The 27,370-nt window shown below is 38.4% G+C and overlaps 2 protein-coding genes across 7 annotated transcripts in view; both read right to left on the bottom strand.

The window, feature by feature from the left end:
• Window positions 1-17,820, bottom strand: part of PTPRB (protein tyrosine phosphatase receptor type B) — a 121,960-nt gene extending 104,140 nt beyond the window's left edge. For 3 of the 4 annotated variants that reach the window (XM_060194941.1, XM_060194940.1, XM_060194939.1), the window contains exons 1-3: window positions 17,693-17,762; window positions 16,002-16,397; window positions 7,556-7,812 (exon numbers count right to left, since the gene is read on the bottom strand). In XM_060194941.1, the coding sequence (XP_060050924.1) occupies window positions 7,556-7,812; window positions 16,002-16,397; window positions 17,693-17,747 (708 nt within the window). In that variant the 5' untranslated portion in view covers window positions 17,748-17,762. Of the gene's footprint in view, window positions 1-7,555; window positions 7,813-16,001; window positions 16,398-17,692 lie in introns of all 4 variants that reach the window. The other variant, XM_016191292.2, reaches the window with a different exon arrangement.
• A 639-nt stretch (window positions 17,821-18,459) lies between these two features.
• The window catches only part of PTPRR (protein tyrosine phosphatase receptor type R), a 302,321-nt gene continuing 293,410 nt past the window's right edge, over window positions 18,460-27,370 (bottom strand). For all 3 annotated transcript variants that reach the window (XM_007530107.2, XM_007530111.3, XM_060194938.1), the window contains one exon: window positions 18,460-19,673. In XM_007530107.2, the coding sequence (XP_007530169.1) occupies window positions 19,580-19,673 (94 nt within the window). In that variant the 3' untranslated portion in view covers window positions 18,460-19,579. The remainder of the gene's footprint in view (window positions 19,674-27,370) is intronic.

The raw sequence follows: 27,370 nt of genomic DNA, 5'->3' as shown, positions 1-27,370 counted from the left end.
GTGGGAGGGAGGGATGGAGGGAGAAAGAGAGAGAGATAGAGGGAAAGTGTTAGAGCATAGGAGCTTGCTCTAATGCCATAGTACCTCCCATGTGCTACTAGGATTAAAATGTGAGCTGCATGCATGGGAAGGAATATACCCTATTTGGTGAGCTAACTATCTGTCTCCCAAACAGAAGATTTTTACATGTTAAAAATGTGGGGTTTGACTTAATCAAAAGAGAGAGTTGCTGGGCTCATATTCTGCCTGTTACTTAGTCAGGTTTCATTCCCCACAACTTCCCTAGCCCACCCTTCTCTGCTGGGTGAGGCAGGCACGGGGTACCTTAGAGGCCCCTGAATACTGAGACTCTCAGTGAATAAAGCAAGAGATCAAGTAATCTTAGCTTTTTGTTTTTTTTAATGCTGAGATAAAACTATCAGCTAGATTGTAAACATCTTGAAGGAAGTAGTGTCTCCTATTATTTCTCTCCATCCCCAGGGTGTGGAGAGAGTAGACAGACACACCACTACCACTACACAAAGGCATGGCTAAGTAACTATGGATATAAATCTAGAGCACATACGTTGATACAGGCCTGAGACCATTAACATCACAGACTTGAAGATCACCTAGCACTTCAGGATAAAATAGTGACCAAACAGCTCCTTCTCCAGCAGACAGACCCTAACTCCAGGAAAGATCTAATCCTTTCCAAATAAACAAAAAGTTACCTGATTTGGACAGCCAGGGCAAAAAACTCTTAGCAAAACACACACATACACACACACACACACACACACACACACACACACACACACACACACACACACACACACACACACACTGGCAGTATTTTAACAGTATTTTCTGCTATAGCTCTGCTGTACTGGACAGTCTAGCAGAGGGAGGGAAAGACACACAGATGAAGTACAGATGCCAAGGAAACCTACACATTTGGGAGGGGGGGTGCTCACTGACCCAGACTGAGCTGAGATTCCAAACCAGAAGAATGTCAAAACAAACAAACAAACAAACAAACGCTCCCATGCTCTTCCCAAATGGACAGTTCCACAGTGGGGATCTTATCTGGATTTAGCAGTAATAGTGTTCTACTGCAAATTTCCCCTAAAGTATGGGGAGAGAAAAGAATTTCTAGTTCAAAGACAGCTCCAGGAATTCATAGCATTTCCCCACTTCAGATCCTTTCCACTATAATTTACAATGACTGTTTTCCAAAGCTCTTTATTCAGTGATTGGAATAGATAGGTCCAACTGCTATTAGCTTGTATAAATTACAGAGACTTAAAGTACTTAGCAGCCCAAGAGTAAGTCCTTTCTTTTTTAAAAATAAAAAAAAATATTTATAAAAAGGAAACACTGACAAGACCATAGGATAAGAGGAGTACAATTCCTCACAATTCACACCACCAGAACTCTGTATCCTACCCACTCCCCTGATAAGTTTCCTGTTCTTTAACCCTCTGGGAGTATGGACCCAGGATCATTGTGGGATGCAAAAGGTGGAAGGTCTGGCTTCTGTAATTGCTTCTGTGCTGAACATGGGCATTGGCAGGTCGAGCCATACTCCCAGCCTGCCTCTCTCTTTCTCTAATGGGGCAAAACTCTGGGGAAGCAGGGCTCCAGGACACATTGGTGGGGTTGTCTGCCCAGGGGAGTGACTCCTTTATTTCTCTCCCTCCTTTCCTTCTTTCCCTCCCTCCCTCACCCTCTCTTTCTCTCTCTCTGATTACAGTACCATTCAACTTTGACTCTTGGTGCTGGGGATCAAACCTGGGCCTACTATGATGGTATTTCCTCAGTCCCCTTCAAGGGTTACTTTATTTTATTTCCAAACCACTTGGCTCATTCACCACCTGTTACCCATGATCAACATTATCTCTTTCATGGTGTTTATTCTCCAGTCCCCCATCTCTCTCTTCTCCCTGCCCACTCCCAGGGTCCTTGAAGAACATAGGCCTTAGGTCTGTGTCATTACCCGGCCCCCAGCCACTCAGTGGCACCTTTTTGACTTCTGCCCTCTAGCCCTTTTACTATTTGTTTCATTAAAACAAGTTTTGAAGTATTTTCAATCTTACAGTTAAATTATAAGTTACTCAGGGATACTATTTTTCTTTTTAAACATGTCACATTTATTTGATCACTCTTTTTTCTTTTTAAAAAATAATTATTTATTTATTTATTTATGAGAAAGAGGGAGAGAGAGAGAGAGAGAGAGAGAGAGAGAGAAAGAAAGAACCAGACATCACTCTGGTACATGTGCTGCCAGGGATTGAACTCAGGACCTCATGCTATCAAGTCCAATACTTTATCCACTGCACCACCTCCTAGACCACTTGATCACTCTCTTTCTTGTTATATGTACTCTTTTTCACTTGGGCTATTTCAGAGCTTCTCACATATCTTGTCCACTGTCTTTCTAACAGCCCAATATGTCAGCTGTTCTCTAACAGGCCACAAACCTAACTCCAGATGGAAATTGATGTCGGCATTTCCACACTCTGGGGTTTAAGTCTGACTTCTGTGTAATCTGATTTAGAATCTCTCTCTTTAAAAAGTTTTCCAGGTGATTCTGATATCTGTCTGGGAGCCACGGACCTGGACCTGCTACTTATTCACTCATCCACCTTTCTCTTTGATCTTCACATTCTCCATTCAGTCTCTCTCCTCACTGCACCAGCAGAGCCTGGCAGAGACCTTATCTGCCCAGAGATATCAGTATGCCAGAGAAGTCTGGCACAAGCAAGAGCCTATCTCAACTACAGCTCCTATTTTGTGGCTATATTTTTTGTCAAATAATTTAATATTGTGACAAAATATAAACAGAGGTGTTTATTTTTGTATGTGTGTGTACACCTACACTTGCAATCATTTTTAACTAAATAAAAATAAAAGGAAAGAAAAAATATCCTTGAGGTGCTAAAACTGAGGGGATAGGGTGTGGGTGGCTGACTGCATTGCAAACCACACTGTGTTATGGGCACATACAGTAATCCACTTTATCTGGTAAAAACCACAACAAAAAACCCTATCCAACCAACAAAAGCCATAATAGTCCCTTGTCATAATTATGCTTGAATGATACAAATTATAAATGAGGGTCTTTGGGGACATAGCCTTCCCACAATGTATTTTACTCTCTAGCCTGTCCTTTTGCACTATTGACAGTCTGAGAATCAGTTTATATTGTAGTTCATCCACATTAAACTGTATGCTGATTCTGAATACCCACTTAGTGGGGCTCCCCACACCCCCCCATCATTGCACTTCTCCTTCTAGGTGTTTGCCCCAGGATAGAGGACTATTGTCCCATCTTTATTTCTGACTACAGAACAGCAGTGCATATTAAATAACATAATAAGGAGGTCACTCTAGGTTTGAGATGGTTGGGGGAGGGGGAAGAGGGAATATGGTTTGAATTTGCCTTTTCACTTACTTAGAGACTCACATCAGACTGTGAGCTCTTTGAAGACCAAATGGAAGGAAGCACAAAAGTGTAAAAGCCCAGACCAGAACCACAATGGCTATTCATGTACTGAGGAAATGCAGCCCCTCTCCCAGGCCAGGCAGGGAGGGGCAGGGTGGGGAGGGGCAGAAGAAAGCATGCCTCTGAACAAGATTTATGGTGATTTAGCAAAATCACAACCAGTCAGTGACATTTTTAATGCATTTAATGATTCTTATCATAGAGAGACCATGTATTAAGCATTTCACCATGTAGTCAGCTTTCAGTCTTTACAACTAACACAGGAGCACATAGGGCATGCAAAAACTTTCCTCATTTTAGGGAGGAAATGAATAGGCTTCATTTCCTAAGATGATACCACTAAGATTCTGAATCAAAGTCTTTCTACCACGTTCTTTTGACTGAAAGGATCCAGACTGGACCACTCTTGAGAGTCACTGCTCAAACAATATACTAAGGCTGGCCAGGGTATAGAACTTGAGTGAATCTAGACTGGAGTTTAATCAGTTTCCGTGAAGACATTTTTTCCACATTTCACAATTTCATACTTCTTTCTGCAAGCCTTGGCTCAGCCCTCCCTCCCCTGTACCATCTCCATCAGCCTTCACTCACTAGACTCATCATCTGCTGCCTCTAGCTTTGCCTGCCTTACCTCACCTCTTTTTTTTCCTTATCTCTAAACCTAGCCTGCTTTGTGATTGTGCTGTTAGAAAGTGATAGGGGTGCTGTTTGTTGTGTGTGTTTCCAGAGCTGAAGTCTCAAAAGGCCGGCTGCCTGTACCTTGATTTAATTCCAGATGGTCCTGAAACCATCATGTAAAGTAGTTAGAGAAGCTCTTTGTGAGACAAGAGGTCAGAAGAAGGAGAATTTAGGTGTCTCAGCCTGCAGCCAGCACTCATTGCTAGTCACACAAGCGAGGCTGGAACACGTTTTTTTTTTATTTATTTTTTTTTTTTAGCTCAGAAAGCCCTTCAAGCTGAACACTGCTGCAATCACTCAACCACAAAAATCATGAGAAATAGTAGGTTGTTATTTTTGAAATTCTTAAGTTTTGAGGTATTTTGTTATGCTGTGATGACAAATGGATAGTAACATACATTTCAGAGCATAGGAGAGACCTTGTTTCTGGAATGTGCTCCTTGGTTAATACTGTCGTTGCTGCCTTGCTCATACCATATAGCATCTTTTCTTTTGTCCTTCCTCATAACTCAAGGAGACAGAGGGCAAGACACAAATCTATGTCATTTTCTCTTTGGAGGTGACTTGGTGATAGATAGTTCTACCCTCACTCTCAGCCTCATGTCTTGACCTCAACTCAGCCACTGATAGTTGATCCAAAATTCTGTAAACATTAATTGGTAGTAATGGCACAGAATTTCAAACAATTAGACCCTAGTATTTTACGTTTTACCTTTGCTCTTCTAGAGTTAGGGTAAGTATTCTAAATTCAAACTAGTGACAACATATGTATGGGAAAAAAGGGAATGACAGATAATTAGCAGTCTTACTAAAATAGCAAGCAGGATTCAGGATTCAGGAAGATAGCTCAACAGGTAGGGTGCCTGTCTTGCCATGGCACCTTGAGAAACCATATTATTTCTGCATGAGCCGCTCCTCTCCTCGCCCCTCTCTCTCTCTCTCTCAGTCTTTCCCTCTACACACACACACACACACACACACACACACACACACACACACACACACACACACGAGAAATAAAAAGAGTGCAAAACGTCCATCTGGAAGTGAAGTCTTGTGCAAGGTTTAGTGCCACTAAAACAAAGAGACAAGAAATATCTGTTGAATGAATGAATATTTTCCAAAGTCACTATATTAACTAGTCATTGTTGCCTCTTCTTTATTTCTTTTTGCATTTTGAAGGGTGATTAAGAAACAAAGTAGGGGATTAGAAGAAATAAGAACTAGATTATTGGTATCTGGTATATACTGGGCAGTAGAAACTTCATTAAATACTGGATACATACAAGTTTCAAAGCACTTAGGTGATAAAAAAAAAAAAACCAACAACATAGGGCTGCTCAACATTACCAACATAAGAGAACACTAAGGTAGATGGGTCTATTGATACCCAAGTAATTAATAGTTCTGCCCATCCCAGACCACTTCTGTCAATTCAGTTTCCAAGTATTTCATCCTATTCCCCTTATTCTATTTCATTCCCCTCTCTCTCATTCATTCTACTCCGATTTAGTTTTCTTCACTTTACTCTACCTCACTTCATATTGTTCCATTCCTCTTTGCTCTTTCCATTCCATTCTGTCTCACTCTATTCTACTCTACTCTGCTCTATTCTCTTCTATTACATTCCATTTCATTCCCTTCCCCTAAATTCCATTTTGTTCCATTCCATGCTTCTTTTCCCTCCTTTTCCATAAAAGACCCTCCCTGCCTGCAGTGTATTATTAATCCTACCAGTTAAAACCCTCGGAAGTTACTAAGGAAGTTTCTACTTCCCGTTTGCCTTTCTCTGCCCCTTTCCAAACCACGTCAAGTCATTTCCATTTCTGACTTGCCACTTCGGGGTCCTACTCTTAAAAGCCTTGGCTCTTTGATCAATAAAGAATTGAATTGCCTCGCCACCATGAGCTCTGTTCCTGAGTCATCTCTCTCGAGTTGCTGAGTGAGTAGCAGCCTAGGCTGGCCCCGGTCGCGTTCTCTCCAACCCAGAGAGTACGCACCTGGGAAGAGGCACCCCAACGCTAGCCCAACACTAAACCACAGAGCTAACTCCAAGATCACTCAGTATAGGTTTTATTTGATGCATTTCCCCCTGGTACTTAATGATATTTATACATTAATTTTTCCCACTCATGGGAATAACAGATATCTGTAGCAAAACATTAAATATCCACTGATCTTTAAATTTATTTATTATTGGATAGAGACAGAAAGAAATTGAAAGGTGAGGGGAAGATAGAGGGGGAGAAAGACAGAGAGACACCTACAGCTCTACTTCACCACTTGTAAAGCTTTCCCTCTGCAGGTGGGGACCAGGCACAATGCAGAGCTTTTGCTTTCTTGAAACTACTGGTTTTATTAATAAGAAACAGGTAAACACTGACAAATGAAATCATAGCCTTTTGGACTTGCTATAATGATGGTCTAGGGCCCTGAGTGGAAAACAAAACTAAAGACATGATCCCCTGAACAGAAACACCATGTGAACTGACTTTGTTCTACAGCTGCTCCTCAGCCATAGTATTTCTCTACCCTCCTGCAGATACTGTGGAATTGGCATGTTACTTAGCTCACCCTTGACCCTCATCACAAATCAATGACTTTTTCCTTCCATAATAATGATAATAATAATAACAATGATAGTTATCATTACTTTTATTATAATAATTGCTGTTATTATTATTATTTTTAACAGAGTGCTGCTCAGCTCTGACTTATGGCAATGCCTATGACTGCTCCCCCCCCCCCATTCATGGGAATAAATGACTGTAACATATAATTTGGTTGACCTGCAAGGTACTGATTTCAATTTCATGCTTTTAGGATGTGCATAAAACTATGAACCCTGGCTTTGGTTCAGAAATGTGGCCAACTGGGGCTGTTCGGTGGCACACCCAGTAGAGTGTAAATATTGGCATGTGGTAGGATATATGTGTAAGCCCTCAGTCCCCACCTGCGGGGAAGGAGCTCCACAAATAGTGGACTAGTTCTATAGGTCTCTTTCACTCTTTCTCTTTCACTCACCTCTCTATTTCTTTGTGTCTATATAGAAAAAATAAAAAGGTTCCTGCACTGAGACCCAGAAATAACTCCAGTTATTTATTTATAAATGAATAAATAAAATAAAACAAAAAAGAAATGAGGCCAACTTACAGGAATGCAGTTTTGATATAGAAGCCCATTAACTTCTATCTTGTAAAGTTGTAGCAAGTTTAATTCCATCTCAACAATTTTTTCTCTCATTACACCAAAGGCATTCATGTGCAATGAACAGCCATGGCACAGCACATAAACCATACAATTTTAATACTGATATTTTCAGCAAAAAGAGTTTTTCCCAGTGATGGACTAAGACCTTCACAAATGCCCCACATCCCATTCCCCCCTTACCTCTTCTGTTGTTCTGGAGTGGGGTGGAGTTGTCCAAGGAACCCAGGATGTTCCTGTACCATCAGTCATCTGCAAACTAGGGTGCAGCTCCATGATGCTACTTGGACTGTAGCTTTCTGAAGTACTTCTGGGGAAGGGCTCTGTGGTGTTCTTAGTAATATGTTCCAGAGTATAGGGAGCTGCATGGACAGTGGTGGGCATTCGAGAAGAAGTCCTGTTTCTAAAGCTTCTTACTGAAACTTCTGCTCCCAGGTCAGCTGAGGGAAAGAAAGGACAGTTGTTAAAATATCTCTCATGTTTATGCATTCTTCACACAAAACCAATTGTACTTCAAAAAGGAAGAAGCGAACACATGGTTAAACTTCAGGTATGCAGAAAAAAAAAACCCCAGATGTTTTTAGTGTGACAAAGTTCATTTTCTTTTCATTTCCTAACCCTTTATCCATCTATCAATTTTATGGACTGGATGGAGAACTGTGAACACTGCACAATCAGAAGAAAAGCTCCACTGTCGGCAGGAGAAAGAGTCAACTTTGCTCTCAGTGTTTTGAGGTGTTAATGAATTGGTTTGGGGGGGCATCCATGAATCTCTGAAAAATTCAAGAGAATTCTGAATATATGTATATGTGTATGCTTCTTCTGGGGGGAGCTGTCCTAACTTTCAGCCACTTCTTAAAGGGGTCATTACAATACCAGGCTGATGAGAAACACTGTTAATGATTTGTGTATCTTCCTCATGAAAACTGATAATTTCTTGGAAAGCAATGACCTTTCTTTAAATGCAATGCTAGCTGCTCCTATTCATGGGTATCAAATCATGGAACTTTTGTCTTTCCTAAGCCTCTTGTCTCCTGGAAGAATAGCACATTGATTTAATATGACATTGGGGGGTCTTTCACATCCATGACCACTGCTCAGAGCCAATTTTTCATTCTTTTTTATGGGAGGGGCACCACAAGACCACCCTACCATCCATGGACTTCCCCTGGTGCTGTCTATGGTTCTCCCATGGGTGCTGGGGCTCAAACTCAGGGCCTTGTGGGTGGGAAGGTACCTAATTTACTGGGTGAGTTATCTTCTGGTTCAACACAATTTATGAGTTGATGGGATTAATTGATAATTATAGCTTTGCTTTGCAATACAGAATTAACCATACTTGGATTTTTTTTTTGTATGTGTGAATTAAGTTTATTTAACCATAATTTTAAAAAAGACCTCTTTCCTTTGGGGATTTAACTAATCTGCAAATTCTGAGTTTGTATAGATTTTTGGATTCATAATAAGTTTTCAGGCAATTCCAGAAATGATGTCTATGGTATGTAAACTACACTTCATGTATCAAGTCTCTAGAGGACAGTTGTACACCAGGAGGTATGCAAATTATGAGCTGAAACACTGTATTTTCTTATTTTTTAACACACACACACACACACACACACACACACACACACACACACACTCATCTCTGGCATATGCATTACTAGGAATTGAACCTGTGACCTCATACATGCAATTCTATCCTCTACTGATAAGAACTATCTCCCTGTTTTTGAGACAGAATGCTTTGACATTCCCTACAACTCCACACTATATTTGAGTTTTCTGGACTATAGACCCTCATAAAATCTCACCCAGTTAGATAACCATATCTTTTAAGACTTTCTGGTGTCAAGACTGACAGCAGGAAGATTTTATTCTCCAGTATTCTTTTAGTGGTTTATTCAGACGATGATTTATTCAGACGATGGTTTATTCAGACGATGATTTAGTGGTTTATTCAGACTACTCCAGCTTCAACTGATTAATGTGTTTTCATATTCTAATGTACACAAAGAAGTAGGTAAGGCTCAAAAGTGTATCAAGAGACATTTTTAAATTTTAGCAACATATGTTGGCAGTTCTCCAAAATTTAATAAAATAATCATGACTACTAAGCACCTTCCCCTTCAGAGGTAGAGGGTTGTGCAAAGCATCCATACCTTCCAAATTTAGCAAATAAAAATACACAATGCACAAGTAAATTGAAATGTTAGTTAGTAACCCAGAATATTTAGTATATCTCAAATATATAATAGTACAGGGACTATAATGTATATTTGGGATGGATTTACATTAAACATAATTTTAATTTACCTGACATTCACATTTAACTGAATGTTATGTATTTAACTGGCAAACCTATCTGTACAATTATCTAATAGATCAAAGTTTTGATAGATATATGGACATTTCCCCTTGTTCCTGTTGTTCCTATCCTTTTGGCTGTTATTACTCTTGTCCCTGTTTCACTAGAGTTAGCTATTCTGAACATAGACCAGGTGATTTTATTTAGCTTTAGGATATTTTCTAAATGACAAACTAAACTTTACTACTAGTAATATTCCTTTGCAACAAACTTAATTGAAGCACTGTTAATTGAGCTAGGCGATTAACTCTTCTTTTTAGTAAATATTTGCATTTGTTGGTATGGAAACATTTCTGTAATATTTAGAGATTAGTACTTTGGTCCTTTTGAACTTTGGCCAAAAGCTCCAGGTTGATTACCACCTATGACAATTTTAGCTCTCAGACTTTCAAAAAAATATTTAATGATGGGGTTAAGACAAAAACAAGCTTCCAAATACCTAGTATGTAATTACATGTCTTAGCATGTCAACCTATGCTTACTCTTCTTCATTATGGAGCAGCTGGTAAATTTTCACTTTAAGGCCTCTTTTAAAAATTAGTCAACTTACATAATGAATTCAATGGATGAAACAGGGCCTCCCCAGTTAGATAAATGACAGAAAAACTTTTGAGCTTTACTCTGCAAATAACCTAAGTTATTAGTATTTCATGAAGCTTCATAGTATCTCATGGGAAAAAAGTCAGTCTTCTATAATTGCCTTTATTTAGCCTTCTGTTTAGATGTATTTTTAAAAAACACACCAAACAAGTCCATTTTCCATTTGAAGCCACTACCTTCTTACCAGAAAGAGAATCAATAGCATGCCCAAGTCCATTACCCCTTCATTTTGTGTCTGTCTATGTTTTCTTTTTAATATATTTATTTATTTATTCCCCTTTGTTGTCCTTGTTGTTTTTGTGTCTGTGTTTTTAACTTGTGCTATATAAGAAGCAAGAAAATAAATGTTAGTCTTAACATTCAATTTCCAAACTTCATGAATTTTAAAGCAGTGGTTTGCAAACTTTTGGTAATTATTAGAATTGCCTTTGGAGCTGTTAGTCTATTAAAGACTTGGCTGTCTCCTTAGAAATTGTGGTTCAGTGGTCTGGGAGGTAGCACAGTGGATAAAACACTGAACTCTCAAGCACGAGGTCCTGAGTTCAATCTTCGGAAGCACATGTACCAGAGTGATGCTTGGTTCTACCTCTCTCCTATCTTTCTCATGAATAAATAAATAAATTCTCTTAAAAAAAAGAAATTGTGTTTCAGTAAGACTTTATCTGGGATCCAGCAACAGCAATATATACATTTCATTATTTGATTCACTCATTTACATGTTATAAGGCAAAATAAACTCCTAATCTTTTTTTTTTTTTTTTTTTTGTGGATTCTGGGAATGTAAAGGAAGCAAAAACAACTGTGGAAATGCATCAGTTCAACTTTCTATATTTAGTACCTTTGTTGAAATACGTACTATGATATTATATTAGAAATAGTAGACATCTAGCTATTTTGACATCTTTATGTTCTTCTGATCTTTAAAAAAGGCTATACGTTTCATAGTTCACGAAAAAGTAAGCTGTGCTTTGTCCTATCTAAGGAAAAGTTCTTAGACAATGGAACAATATGTTGAAGCTATTTTTAAAAAGCCTTATTGTGCCATTGCTACTGTATTGTTTCCACATTGTATACAATTACTTTTACAATACAATTCAAGATAAGGGTGAACCATCCTGGGTCCATTCTGAAAATTTAGTATTGAATTGCAAAAAGCTCACCTATAAGATGATATGCAATGGCTGCAACAGCATTGTAAGGCCATCTTTTGAATATACATATTTTCAAAAGCAGTGCATCTTTTAGTTTAGTAGTCTATGCTCATATATAGTCCACTGTGAAATGGAAGTTTTGTGTATAGAGAATTAGGAAAATGCATGTTATGTTAATGACACAAATGAGTTTAATTGGGAGAAATATAACTTAAATAAAACTAATTTTAGAGACAGGAAAATCTAACTGTACTTGTACTTCTTATTTTGTTGAAAGATGCTAAACATAATGTGCTCTTTAAAAAGTGGGGTAATAACCTGGAAAAGATGATAACTTAAATAGAACACACATTAAGAAAAAACTTGATGTGTATGCATAAATCATATATAATGAAATAAATGTGTTAAACAAGATTGGTCTAGAATAAAGGTAAGGTGAAAGGAAATAAAAAGTACATTGACAAGTATAGATATGGAGTCATGTAGTAGCTTACCCAGTATGGTACAGTGCACATGTTACCATGCATGAGGGCTTGGGCTCAAGGCCCTGGTTCCTACCTGTAGCAGGGAAGCTTCACCAGTGGTGAAACAGTGCTCCAAATGTCTCTCTATATCTCCCGCTCTTACTCTCTTCCCCTCTCTGTCTCTCTCTTTAACGAGAGAGAGAGAGAGAGAGAGAGAGAGAGGGAGAGAGAGGGAGGAAGCCATCAGGAACACTAGAATCAAGCAACCAGAAATAACCATGATGGCAAAATAATGATGATGATGATGATGATGATGATGAAGAAAGAAAGAAAAAGTAATGCTGCACAAAATTTGAGAAACTGCAAATAAGCCATTTTCTTTTGTTGTTGTTTTTGTTTTTTTACAGAGGGAGGAAGGGAGGGAGAGAGGGGGGGGAAGAAGAGAGAGAGAGACTACAGCCACCAAAGCTTCCTTCAAAGTTGTGGTGGTTAGGCTCAGATCTGGGTTGTACATAAGGCAAAGCAGCATACTCTCTGAGTGAGCTATTTCATCAGCCCTGAAATTTGACAAAGTGATAGTGGACATGTAAAGAAATAATCAAACCTTAGAATATTTGCAAACGATGGGAGACAGACAAATCAGAATTTGGAATCAGAAATTAACATTCTTATCAGAATTTAAGTAATGCAAGACTAGAAATTAAGTAAAATGGGCAGGTGAGACAGTATAAAGATTATATAAAAAAGACTTTAATACTTAAGCCTCAGAAGTCACAGGTTCAATCACCGGAACCACTATACTACAAGCCAGAGCTGAGCAGTACTCTGGTGTCCCTCTCTCATTAAAATAAAATATTAAAAAGAAAGTAAAATTAATAAGTCAAAATGATATCAAAACACAGCCTACATATATGTATGTATATAACCATATATGAAAATGAAGAGATGTTAGCATAGAAAGATAGCATGATACATGGAGGAGGAAGAATGACAGACAAGTTCTTGCTTACCAAGCTATGGAAGAGAGATCTTGTACAAGAAGTTATTTAAACAGTCAGGAAAGGGCAGGTGGATTATGGATAAATCATTTCATGTGTCAGGGGCTGACTTGTGCCTTGTGACAATGCTTAGGGTCCATAAGATGATCAGTTATTCAAAAGTAACAAAAAGCACTTTTTGTAGGGTTAAAAATATTTTCAAATTTTCATAAGCCGGGTGGGGGGGGATTGGAATTTTAAGGACCATGAAATTTTACCAAATTATTTCACTTTTCAAAAAATTTCTTTTTTATTTTATTTTTTAATTTTTTAATTTTTAATCTTTATTTATTTATTGGCTAGAGACAGCTAGAAATAGAGAGGTAAAGGGGGGATAGAACAGAGAGACACCTGTAGCCCTGCTTTACCACTTGCAAAGCTTTCCCCCTGCAGGTGGGGACCAGGGGCTCGAACCTGAGTCCTTGCACACTGTAACATGTGCACTCAGCCAGGTAAGCCACCACCTGGCCCCTTCATATTCAAGTGAAATTTTTAGAGGCATCATAATTGTGCATTAAATAGTTGCTTCTTCTCAATGTCCATTTCCCCTCAACATACTTAAATTTTAAGTATGGTGTGTTCAGTGGTTCATTTACAAACTCTATCCACTTACATTTTAAAAATTAGATAAATTTGAATTTTAAAAAATTCAAAGGGGGTCTGGGAGGTATGGTGCATCTGGTAGAGTGTATGTATCACAGTGCTCAAGGACTTGGGTTCAAGTTTCTCAACCCTCACCTGGAGGAAGGGGGGAATCTTAATTAGCTGTGAAACAATGCTACAGGTGTCTCTGCTTGTCTCTGTCTCACTCTCCCCACCTCCCAGCCCCCTCTTAATTTCTCTATCTCTATCCCAAATAAATAAATGAATAAAGTATTAAAATTATTTAGTGAGAGAATCAGCATCATCCCCACATAAGAGATACCAGGGATTGAACTTGGGATCTCATGTAGATAAATCCCTCTCTTTACTGAGTCACTACCCCAGCTGCAATACCCACTTTACCTTGGAAATAAAGACATCTAGGGCCATGTTTTACATGAACTTTGAAGGAGACAGTTTTGCCATGAACAATCTCCTATCTTGAATAACTCTGTACTGAATCCATATTTACTTATTCTAAGTTCCAGTGAATGACTAGTTGACTATATAACATTTGACTGGTAGTTGAGAAAGCATCTTAATGTGCATATATAATGGTAGAATGGGAAAACTTAGAGTAATTCTATATTAAGAATAGACATATTTAGATGATGTAAAGGGAAGGAATTGCACAAATTGCTATTTTATATACTGTGTTTTACCCAATATATTGAACCTTCTAATTGACTTTTGCACTTTTATGATGTAAATGGGGACTATAAAACTCAACTTCAATAGTAGAAGAAAGACCAATGTGTCCAATTAGTACCTAATTGAGCACTTCTTTATGGAATGAAGAAGTGACAAAAAATGCTTGAAAATAAATCTGGTGAGAAGAGTCATATAAGACCCAAAATCAGCAAATGGAGTTATGGATCAAAATTGTCTGGATTTTTTAAAATGGTATCTGTAAAGCCCAACTTTATTTTTTCCATGATAGTAGTATAGGTAGAAATGATGTCAAGGACATTTTCATCTTCCATTAATTCTTAGGTAGCCAGTTGAGAAAAAAATAATCAGTGGCCAGATAGTTCAGAACCATTAGTATAATGGAAGATACACTGGACAAGGAAGAAAACTTGACTAATTATCATGCTTCAGTTAGGAAATTATCTGGTACAATTCACTTAACCTTGATAAATTTCAGTCTGCTTAATGAAAGATCCCCTTTCTGGATAATTTCTCCAGTGATTTGTAAAATTTATTTCTATGACATAGCCAATGATTTTATTAGTCTTACTTTTCAAGACTTTCTAAAAACAACCATCTAACAAAGGCTTATTCTATTACTCTAAATAAGCTATTAAAATAGCTAAAAATAGAAAACTATGCAATATTATTAAATGAAAAATCCTTGTATAGGCTTAAACTGTCTGCTGTACCAGGAATTTATACATGTGCATTCAAGTTTTCACACGTGCTCCTCATCTAGATATTATCTATCAATGGTCAACAAACTAGAACAATCCATGATTGCACTTTGGTTCTTAAACTTTTTTTTCAATTTTTTTTGTCTCACTACGAATATAATTTTTACTATTATCTTTATTTATTGGATAGAAACAGCCAGAAATCGAGAGGGAAGGGGGTGGTAGAGATGGAGAGACAGAAAGACACCTGTAGCCCTGCTTCACCACTCACAAAGCTTCCCCCTGCAGGTGGGGACCGGGTGCTTGAACCAGGAACCTTGTGCAATGTAACACGTGCGCCACCATCCAAGTGCACCACCACTCAGCCCCTAAACATTTCTAAAGTATGTTACCACCAAAAGATATTTACCCCTAAACATTAGTGCAAAAGATTTGCAAAAACACAATGTATTGTCTTTCTAGTCTTAACTGATCATCATTTGATATTCTTAAGAGTTCTTCATAATACTAGAGTGTTGTCATCAGTAAAATTTTTATTTTTTTAATCATTGGCTTTAGTAATCATATATGTATCCTGTTTATATGTTTAAATCTGTATTCCTGTGTCCAGCAGTTCTTAACCAGTGTATCTTGGGTCTGTGTAAAATAGCTCAAGAAATACTTGTATCCTACTTATATGCTTAAATCTGTACTCCTATGTCCAGTAGTTCTTAACCAGTGTACCTTGGGTCTGTGTAAAATAGCTCAAGAAATATTTGTTGACTTAATAAAAGGAGAAAGAAAAGTGAAGAAAGAGTGGGAGATATAAAGAGAAAAGTTCAACCTATTTTCCTACAGATAATGAAGTTTTCCAAGTTCATGAGCACCACATAATCCATTTCCATCAGTGTACGAATCTTCCAGAGGAATTGCTTGTGGGGATGTGCAGATTTCCCTTGAATGTGAAAACACAAGATAGTTAGCTGAACACTCATGGATTCTGAAAGGAGTAGCTCACCTTTTGTATAGCAGATATTTTCGTTGACTGATTTTCCTTCCTCGTTGACATCTTTCTTCATCCAACTATGGAGATAATTCCTGCCTTTCTTGACCACTACCTTGAAGCCTTGCTTCTTGAGAAAGAAAGAAGTATTTCCCACCTCAAGATATCCTTTCTCCACATAGCAGGTCCACTGAGGTGCCTCTGAGCAATGGACAAGGATGACTGATCGAGAATGGCGACCAGAGGAGTTGGAGATACCCAGGCACAGAGCGGATTGTACATGAAGGAGCTTTTCATTTTCAGTCCACATCCACTGCTGGTTCCGGTTGGTGCCATTACATGAGCCCATGCTCACAATCTCAGTTTTAACAAGGCATGCTTGTTTCTGGACATGCACAATCTGAAAACTCTCTGTAAGACGAAAAGCTCATAGTACTATCTAGAACATTATATGGACCATGACAAAAACAAAACAAATAATAAAAAAAAAACAGTACAACTATAAATCAGCTTAGTAAAAATATAAGGTTTACTTAGCATTTGCTACTGCTACCATTTCAGGTACATACTCTCAAATTCAACATTATGTGACTTAAGAGCCCAGGCTGGCAATGTAAAAATGTTACACTTAACTCCTTTCCTTCTACTTTTATATAGTTTAGGGGAGAAAAAAACTCCCTCCCACTGAAATAATAAAAGAAAACATAGAAGAAAAACAAAGACATCCAAAGAATATGTTGTGATAATTTAGCTTCATTAGTTAGATATGCTAAATTTATGAAAACCTCAGTTCCTTTTAAACCATTTCACTATTCTTACTTCACCTTTGTCCCCCTGTCTAAAATATACACTGTTCCCTAGTTCCCTAGCCTTATTGAACACTGTAATAAGTGTCTGTAAACAAATAGCATAATTTAAATAAAATATGAAATTTGTATCTACTTATCCAAACAGAAAAAAAACAAAACAAATATTCCCACCTCTCTAAGCACAACCTTCTTTCTAATAATAGTCCATGAAAGTACTGATTACCACAGATGAAATTGCTTACTCTGGAGCAAAGCAGTTTTATACTTTTATGGTAATAGCTACAGTTTTCCTTCAAGTACAAATAGTTTTAAAAAGCTGCATTTCTTAAAGTAAGAAAATTAAATACTCAATTGTTAAACATCAGTATTAAACAATGAGATGGTTTAGAAACAATTCTCACTTGGCTGCTATTTAATTTGACCAGTTCATCCATGAAAATATTCAGATTTTGCTCGTAAATAACAACTTTCAAATAAAACACAGCACTTTTTTTTTTTACCCCCTCCCCCTTTAATTATCTCGCTTACATTCTTTAACACCGAAGAAAATCAAACTGTAATCTGATTGGGATGGGGAGGTGGAGCATGGAGAATGCCAAGACTGTTAAATAATAATAGAAAAATTTCCCAAGGGTGTTATACTCCCTGCTATTAAGATGCCATTTTAGAAGCTGCCCGAGCCTTTTAGAAGACAAGAGGAGGCCATTTATTTTCTTTTCAAGAACTCCCAGTGATGTGGGCAGAGCTGGCTCTTCTTATTCCCCCTCCTCACTGCCTTTGGCTAAACTGCCATGGAGACCTGGCTCCATTTCTATCTTCTTTCAAACACTTTTCAAAGAACAGACACCTCTGCTGGCTATCAGGGAAACACCTCAGTAAACAAGCAGGCCCACTCACCTGAGTTCCCGAATATCAAGCAGGTAAGGATCGCCATGTAAAATTCAGCCTCCATTTTCCACTTCACAACTGTTCATGCTTTGCTTGGGGGAAAAAAAATTCTCCCAGATAAGAGAAGCAAAGAGTAGGAAGGAAATGTGCCTTCATGGTGGGGGGAAAAGTCAGTGACGAGCGCTTCCTCCTATTGAATTGTTTGGGGGAAGTTTTACACCAGTGTCCTTTTGTCTGTTTCCTTAGAAAGAAGGGATTATGATTACCTCTCTCGTTCTCTCTCTCTTTTTTTTAATGTAGAAAAAGACTCTAGTCTCTTGCTGAAGAATAAAATTCAGATTTCTTCTATGGTCCTTTGGCACATGACTATGTCACCTCAAGAGGAAAGAAAAAAATTGTAATCTTAGATAATTAAATGTTCTTACTATATTAAACCTCCCCAGGTGATGAGATTCTGCTGAATAAACACAAACCATGTAATTTATGAGGATCTATGACAAGTGACATAAACATGTACTGTTAGTATAATGATATGCTGGAGACTTTCGAGGAAAACCGCATAATGACACCACTTTTAGATCATTATCTCTCAAGTGAACACAATATTACATTTTAAGAGAGTCATCTCTGTTGGGGAAAAGACCAATTAAACTCATCATGTTATCTCCTTTCTTCAGACTTCTTCCAAAAGATTAGATCACAGTCTCTCTCTAAAGAGAAAAAACAAATAAAAACAAACAAACAAACAAAAAATATGACATGATTTACTCAACATATAATATTAAGAGGAATTTATTGGCAGTATGAAACAAAGTTAACATAAGTTCATTAAAATTCAAATTTGAACAGAACATCTAGTGTGCTGAGTGTAGTATTTTTTTTTATAACTCTATTTGACCCTTGAGAATTAAACCTTTTCAGAAATATAAGGATATTCATATCCTTAACAAAGTCCTTTTGAAGATCCTCTAGAAATGGGACAGGTTACATCATTCCCAAAGGCATCCAACTTTTAGTGAGTGAGAAAGTCCAGGTAGGCAGCATATTCAAAAATTCCTTTTTAGTAAAAGAGAGACAGTATTTAAAATGTTTTTGATATATCATAATTACTACAAACCAGTTTATTTTTTTTTCCCTTAAAAGTAAAATGACTCACAATGTAGAAATACAGTGGATCGAGTTCTGGAGCAGAAACAATCTCTCTGCCCAATAATAGAGAGTAAATACATCTAATACCCAATGACAATCATTGTGCTCTGTAACTGATTGACAGGAGGTACTGATCAATGCACATGTAATTGGTGATATCATCACGACATAGTTTCATATAAAATAGCTACTGCTTTTGATTCTTTTTCTTTTATTTCCAAAAACAAGGACTAATTTGGTTAGAAATCCATTATCAATCACTTGCAACTTTAGCGGCAAGATTCTGATAACTGAGTAGGGTAATAGCACTTAAAACAGGGACAGTTTAACAGCTGACAGTCCATTCACAAGACAGGTTTTGCAAACATTGAAGCATCTAAAATACAATAATAATTTCTTCAGCAGCTCTTCTTGTCATCATCCAATGACACATGTCATTGAGTATTTCATGCACCCATTCTCTGTGTTATATAGTCAATACCGACAAAACAAAATCTGCCTTACGCTGTGTAAGGAATCTATCATCCCTCCAGCAGCATAGGACCTTTGAAATAATTTTAAGGGATGCATTCATTATACACAGGGGACGAGCAATCTTTAATGTGTTGCCAAATCTTCCACAATCGTGCCAAAGCCTGGCTTCAGAGCTTCTCTTTCCTTCCACTGCAGGAACCTCCTTCTGGAAGCCTCAAGTGAGTAATTGGTTAATCACTCCTAGAGATTGATGGTCTGGTAAGCTTCCAAGGATCACTGGACAGTTTTGGCTGAAAGTCTGCTCTCATACAGGCACAGAGCATGATGCACAAATTCATACTGCTCACTGGTTTGGACCATTCCACCTCTGCAAGGAAGAGAGAGTACAGTTCTTATTCCTAGCATCCTGCGATCTCAAGTAACACACTTGGGACTATATCCATGGAGGGTGGTATACCAAAGATATCCAAAATGTCTAATCTAATCATTCGAGTGTCCCTCTATTTATGTTCAAATGGCCCTACAGGTAAATTAAGATGCTGATGTTAACACAGTTCTTTGTACACACTAGACACTTGATTGGTTATAGCTACATACCATAAACTGGGAAGGCAGTAGCAGCAATGGTGAAGAAACTGGATTTTGGTTGTCTGATTTCAAATTGCTAGTTTATCAGTTCTTTGCTGTGTCATCTTGGACAAGTTTCCTAAAACTCTATGTTAAAGTGGGATAATAAAGTCCTTACTTCATAGAATTGTTGTGAGGTTTAAAGGACTTTACTTATCTGCAGAGTTAGTACTTCCAAAGAGTTTTTTTTTCATTTATCTGTTGTTAAAATGTTTTAGACACTGGGATTCAAACTGATAGATGTACATTCACCTCTAACTAAACAACTAAACTGTGAAATATTGTTCTTCCTAGAAGTCAAATGAAGATCTACTTAGGAAGGGTGTATTTGAGTATGTTAAATGGAAACAGCTTTAGCCTTTGAGTGCTGAGCTGGGTGTCTGAATACAATAGTGGGTGGACCCTTCCATGAGTTCAGGGAAGGGAATTTGCTATTGCTTTTTCCCTTATTATCATTGTCACTAGGTATTCAGTAGACTTAATGTATTAGTAGAATGTAGCTGCTATTGCTAGAAAGGGTACTTCTCACTGCATTTTTTAAAAAAAAATTTATTTATAAAAAGGAAAAATTGACAAAACCATAGGATAAGAGGGGTACAGCTTTGCATAATTCCCACCATCAGAACACTGTATCTCATTCCCTCCCCTGATAGCTTTTCTATTTTTTTATTTTAGTTTTTTAAATATTTATTCATTTCCTTTTGTTGCCCTTGTTGTTTTATTGTTGTAGTTATTATTGCTGTTGTTACTTATGTCGTTGTTGGATAGGACTGAGAGAAATGGAGAGAGAAGGGAAGACAGAGAGAGGGAGAGAAAGACAGACACCTGCATACCTGCTTCACCGCCTGTGAAGCGACTCCCTGGCAGATGGGGAGCCGGGGGGGAGGGGGGGAGGGTTGAACTAGGATCCTTATGCCGGTCCTTGCACTTTGTGCCACGTGCGCTTAACCCACTGCGCTACCACCTGACTCCCATAGCTTTCCTATTCTTTAACCCTCTGGGAGTATGGACCCAAGGTCATTATAGTATGCAGAAGGTTGAAGGTCTGACTTCTGTAATTGCTTCTCCGCTGAACATGGGTGTTGACAGGTCGATCCATACTCATTGCCTTTTTATATGCAAGATAGCTATGTCACATTTTCCTCTTTATAGTAGTTCTTATTTAATTTTGAAAATGCACCATGTAATAAGTAGTATAATGTTAAAAATGTCACATATTTTTCCTGCTCACTGAATGAAACCATCATAGCTAGTAGTTATTTGATATCTTATAAAGTCTCCATAAATCAAAATTTGAGATTATTGATTTGTTGTTGTTGTCATCAGTTCTTCCTAGTGGTGGTTGTCATTTAAAATAATTAAAGATAATTTGAACACTTCCTCTTAAAAAAGGGGACACGTTACCTCAATGTAACAGTATTTCAGGGTGGAGGAAATAACTAAAGTAAGCTTGTATCATTGCTTACTTGTTAGCCTCTACAAACATAAACTTGCAAATATGGAACAGTGAAACTTCGCCTTTTTAAAACTAGACTAAGTAGATAACATGATACCAAGAAATGTATTTGGCTAAAAAGTAAGAGACAAATACACAGTTTTGAGTAGTAAAGACTTAGTGGCAGACCTTCATTTTTTTTTTTTTTTTTTTTTGCCTCCAATGTCACTGCTAGGGCTCAGTGCGTGCACTATGAATCCACTACTGCTCCTGGTGGCCATCTTCTTCTTTTTTTTCATTGTGGTTGTTGTTGCTCATGTTGTTGTTGTAGGATAGGACAGAGAGAAATGGAGAGAGGAGGAGAAGACAGAGAGGAGGAAAGAAAGACAGACACCTAAAGATGCTTTTGAAGAGACTCCCCTGCAGGTAGAGAGCTGGGGGCTCAAACTGGGATTCTTGTGTCCTTGCGCTTCATACTATGTGCACTTAACCCAGTGAGCTACTGCCCAGCCCCCTCATTCATGGTTTTCCCTAGAACTGTACGTTTTGTTGTAGTGAAAACTTTTTGGTCGGAATGCTCCCTGGTCATAGTGGACAGCAGAAATGTCCAGCTGAGAGCATGATAACTCATCTTCTTCTTAGTTGAACAATGACAATATTTAGGCACACCTAAAACACTGCAGGTGTCTGGAAGATGCTGGACTTGACTGTGAAGCTGAGGAGACATAGCCACCGTAAATATTAGGACATCTCCAGGGACTTGAGAGGTGACTCCCTTCCTCTGGCATTTACTGTCCTATGCTTTACATTGGCTTGTTCTAGCCCTCCCCCTCCAAGAGAATTGGATGAGTCCTGTTAATTTCGCGGGCCTGCTTGGCCCCGCCCCAAGGGACCCTGGGAGAGGGTTCCGGAGTCCGAGAGTTCCTGAGTTCCCCAGTGACCGAGTTCCTGAGTTCCGGAGTTCGAGAGTGCGAGGGTGCGAGAGTTTCTGAGTTCGAGAGTAAGGGAGAGGGTTCCTGAGTTCGAGAGTGCCAGAGTTAGCCAGAGTTCCTGAGTTCCTGAGTTCGAGAGTTTCAGGGTTACAGAGTAAGAGAGAGTGCCAGAGAGACAGAGTTCCTGAGTTCCTGAGTTCGAGAGAAAAGAGAGTTCCATAGTTCGAGAGTGCGAGAGTTTCTGAGTTCGAGAGTAAGGGAGAGGGTTCCTGAGTTCCAGAGAAAAGAGAGAGTGCCAGAGAGACAGAGTTCCTGGGTTCCTGAGTTCCAGAGTAAGAGAGAGAGTGCTTGTGCCACCGCAAAGAGACAGCAGAGTTCTGTTTGGTGATTAGTTTGTCTTAGTTTATGAATCGTTGTTCCTAAATAAAGAAATACAGCTTCCCTGCTCAGCCATTGTCTCCGCGTCTCTGTTACCCGCCCATGAAGCTAGCCAGCCCGGCAAGAGCCCACGAAATTTTAACAACAATTTACACAGCTCAAGGAACCATTCACCCTCCCCCTTGAGCTGCAGATGGATATGTGGAAACTTCTATGTGTTCCATCCCATGGGCTATGGGAGGTGAACTTCCTTTACTACATGTTGAGGCAAAATTTTCCCCTTCATGTATCTTCTACTGAGCACTTGTATTTACACTTCCAGCTGGAGACACAGTGTAGATATTAAGCACTATTTTACCCCAAATCGGTCAGTAGTATATTTTTTCCGTGTGGAGAAGATATACCATGACATTCTACTAACTACATAAAAGTTATTTCAGTCATCAGCACATAGAGGAAGATGCAGAAAACAGCACATTAGTTGTAGGTCAGCAAAATTCTTGTGTGTCTGAAGGCTTAAAGAAGGTATAGAAAAAGTTTTGTTATTTCTCATTCAATATGGAAAATGAGAATGAAATAATTGACTTTAATGTCATCTCCAGAGATCATCATTCCAATTGCTGACAAAATATAGACTTTCCAGAATAGCACAGCAGTTGTAGCAGGTCACTTACTGTCTGCTGGAATACTCACGGAGTATCGTATCTTTAGAGACTTTCCCAAAGTTGGCAGGAAAGTTTTTGAAGACATCAAAATGAATCTGCCTTTCTCTAACTTTTACCCCATCGGCTGAATTGAAATAACCTAAAAAAAAAGTCTACAAGGCTCTACACAATAGCTCTTTATGTGCTGGAAAACAACCATCAACGTTTCATAATCTTTTCTTCTCTAGACTAAACATCCTGTGGTCACTCAATATTTCTATAAAGTTTGGTTTCCCTGTCACTCACCAACTTAGTCTCCCTCCTCCACTTCACGCCATTTTTATCAAAGATGACCTCTGTAGAGTGATGTGTCTACCCTCAATGAAACCTAACTCATGGGAATTTTTTTCTTTCTTAAACTGCACACTGTATTTACTTACAGGTGCATCTGCTAGTAGTCTGCTGTAGTGCTGACCTGGTGTCTGGAGCTTAGCAAATATTGTAGGCTATTGACTGAAGGTCTAAGTTGATAAATTATATATTTGATCTTATTTTGTGAAAGGGAAAATTATAGCTCTCTTCCAAGCTGCTCTTCACTGAACTTTTGAAATTAAATGTAGGGTTCTCAATTTATTTTTATTAATTTCAACATGTTGATTTTAAACACAGTGTTCAAATTTATGGGCATAATTGTTTCCTATCATTCAGTATATTAGTTTTCCAGATTTGTATCCTCCAGATATTTAACAAGCACGTCTTATATCTTTTTATCTGTTGTTTACACAGGAATGGAAATATACAGGGTCAAGGTAGTGACTTTAATAAAAATAATTTGATATTATATTATGTGTTGTCTTATTTAACTCCAGAACTGTTTCTAACCAGATTGCAAGTTTTTACAGGATAGACATGGTATTTTTTTCATATTTGTAACAGTGTAAAGAACCTACTGCTCGTCATTAAATGCTCATATTATTTTCAGATTATATGAAGCATTTATTTTGAGACAAAAGACAGAAAAGGGAAAGCCAGTAAACATTTACATGAGGCTGCTTCAAATTCAGTAGTTATCACAATAATGACAAACTTCATCAATGTGAGGAGTCGTTGAGTCTAAGTGTAAAAATGTCCAGCTGAAGGTATCTGAATATTGGTGTGCAGTGGATGATTTAGCCTTTCTATTTCCTTATTTCCACAGGATTTACAAAAAAAATAATAAAATAAAAAGCCTTTGATAATCACTAGCCTGGAAACCAGCATTTACCTAATAAAGCTATTAGTTTTGCAAGGTTTAAGTATGATAATCTACCAGATGCTGGATACAGTGGTTGTTACTTAGTAAGGGTGAAGTGAACGCAGATTTTTTTCTTATTCTTTTGTAAGTGCTCACTTAAATCTATGCCTAGAGTTCACAAGCACCTAGTGGGGGCCAGGCAGTAGAACAACTAGATCAGTGAATGTGTTACCATGCACAAGCCCCTGGTCCCCACCTGCAGGAGGGAAGCTTCACAAACGGTGAAGCTACAATCCTGCAGGTGTCTTTCTCCTTCTCTATTCCCTTCCATCTCAATTTCTCTTTGTCCTACCAAATCAAATCAAAACAAACAAACAAACATCTAGTTTTCTTGGGACAGTTCTGGCTTGCTCCTATTGTCCTGGCAGATATTAAGAAGGTCACCTTCCCTTCTTGGAAGTATCTTGACTGGAATGGCATATATATATATATATATATATATATTTTTGTTCAGATTAATCATGTTCCTCTCCATGCTGTGAAAGAAAGCTCCCTTCCACCTCTCTACCCCACTCCCAAATTGCTATTGGCTAAGAGGCTCTGGCTTCTTTGGCTCACAGAATATGCACAGTGTATATGGCCAGGCTACGGACAATTCAGATGTGCTCTCCTCCCACCAGTGTCAGCTACTTCATGTCACTTCAGTCACACCAAACACAAAAATCAGAGTCACCTCAGTGTCCATGCAAGGAAGCACGTAGCTATGTCAGCTGCGGGTGACCTCAGGTTAGAAGGATTAAAAAAAAAAGTATTTTTTTTTTCCCTTTGCTTCTGGGAGGGCACACTGGAACAACCCTCCAGATGCCCAGGAGAGAGATTTGGTTTTTAACATGTTAAAATTGTGACCTTTTGTGACTACAAACTCACACAGCCAGAGCGCGGCAGCCTTTCCTGCTGCACCACCCAGAGCATCCGGTCTAATCAGGAGACAGAAGAAATTCTGCAGTGGTGACTCACTTCTGGGCTAACAATGGAACTGACGTTCTTTGGTTTTTTATTATTTTTGAATCTGGAATTCTTTTGGTAAAGTTTGGTACAGTAAATTTAGAACAAAAAGGTGTGGACGGTAATGGGTCTCCTGGGTAAAGTACAACTAACTTGGGCAAGAGTCAAGCCAGGCCAACACTGGCTGCAGTAATTTCAAGTTCCCCGTGCCCAGCCCAGATTCTCCCTGTCTTTTTACACAGAACAGATATCATGGCACAGAAGAGAGAACTTCAACCTCAGAATTATTCTGGTTTGGACCAGAGACTTTCCCTGAGGTAGATGTGTAACAAAATCCCTGAAGGGCATAAAAGTCAAGACAAATCAAATTATCACTCAAGGAGAATTCAGTCCTCTAGTATATCTTGACTTCCATTTCTCTCCCTGCAAATTAGCCAATTTTCTCCTCAACACCCAGGTTAATACTTAATTAACTCCAAACTGAGAGGAAGAAAAAGGTTGTCCTGGCAACCACTTGGCAAGATTCAGTTGGCATAATCTGTTTCACAAGAGGACCTCTTGTTACAGTCATACGAACTGTGACAGCAAGTAAATTCATACCACTTTCTACAGCTTTATTTTTTTTATGTGTCCTCCAAATAAGTAAACCAGTATTTCCATGCACGATCTTCAAATGAAATTTTTGAAATCTGTTAATTAAAGGGGTCTATCTGTGTGAGTCCCGGGGAATACAGAGCAACCTGGATAAATGTAGGGATAGAAGTGACAAAAATTACACCTAAAGCATGAAATTTCAGCTTTGGAATTATTTTAACCAAGATTTGGAAACAAAGCATATTTTGGGGCCACATATTAGCTTAGGAAACTAAGGAAAGGTATACATAGTCCTTTTCCTCGACTGTTATAGAAAAAAAAATCCCACTAAAGTGATTAATCAAAACATTTAACAATGATATGACGCACATTGGAAGCATTTTTCTATCCTGTCTGGGAAGCCACAAACTAAGGGCTTTGGATGTCATTCCAAGTTAGGACCTCCAAAGGCAACGATGTACAAAGACAACTGCAAATTTCACCACTGTCCCTCAGAAATGAGGGGTTAGACAGATTGTTTCCTATTTCTAGGAGACAGAGAGAGAGAGAGAGAGAGAGAGAGAGAGAGAGAGATATGTTGGGATCTCATATCTTTCTGTGTGCTTCACTTCCCATATTCTGTTTTCAAGTTCTTCCTGTGCCCAGAGGTGCCAAATGAAAGTAAAAGAAATCAGATAAGGAAAAAGTTGCCTGAGCTCAACCTCCAATGGAACAAATTATTTTCCTCCTTGACTAGAGCCTTTCTGGTGTTCTTTAATTTCCAGGGCACACAGATTCAATTTTTTGAATCCTCTAGCTCATTTAACATTATTTACTTATTATTTTGAACAGAGATAGAGATAAATTGAGGGGGGAGGGAGAGAGGAAAAGAGAGGGAGAGGGCTTCACAGTTCATGAGGTGTCCCCGCTACAGGTGGGGAATGGGCACTTGAACACAGGTCCTTGAACACTGTAATGTGTGTTCCCAACCAGGTGCTCCACTACCTGGCCCTCTCTGGGTCATTTTATTACTATGGATTATAGTGATTTAAAGGGACAGGTGCATCTATCAGTGTGTAAAGTAACCTTCAGTCACTATCTGGTAGTGCTAAAACAACCAGCCTAAATGAGCATATTGTAGAAGTACCTGAACACAGTAAAAGCTGGTGGTTAGCTTTCATAGCAACCGGCATTTTTAATCAGCTGGTTTGCCACAAATTAATGATATTTAAGATG

Source organism: Erinaceus europaeus, chromosome 7 (genome assembly GCF_950295315.1).
Source record: "Erinaceus europaeus chromosome 7, mEriEur2.1, whole genome shotgun sequence".
In the NCBI taxonomy this organism is placed as follows: domain Eukaryota; kingdom Metazoa; phylum Chordata; class Mammalia; order Eulipotyphla; family Erinaceidae; genus Erinaceus; species Erinaceus europaeus.
Note: the sequence above shows the minus strand (reverse complement) of the source record. Positions and strands in the feature narration are given on the sequence as shown.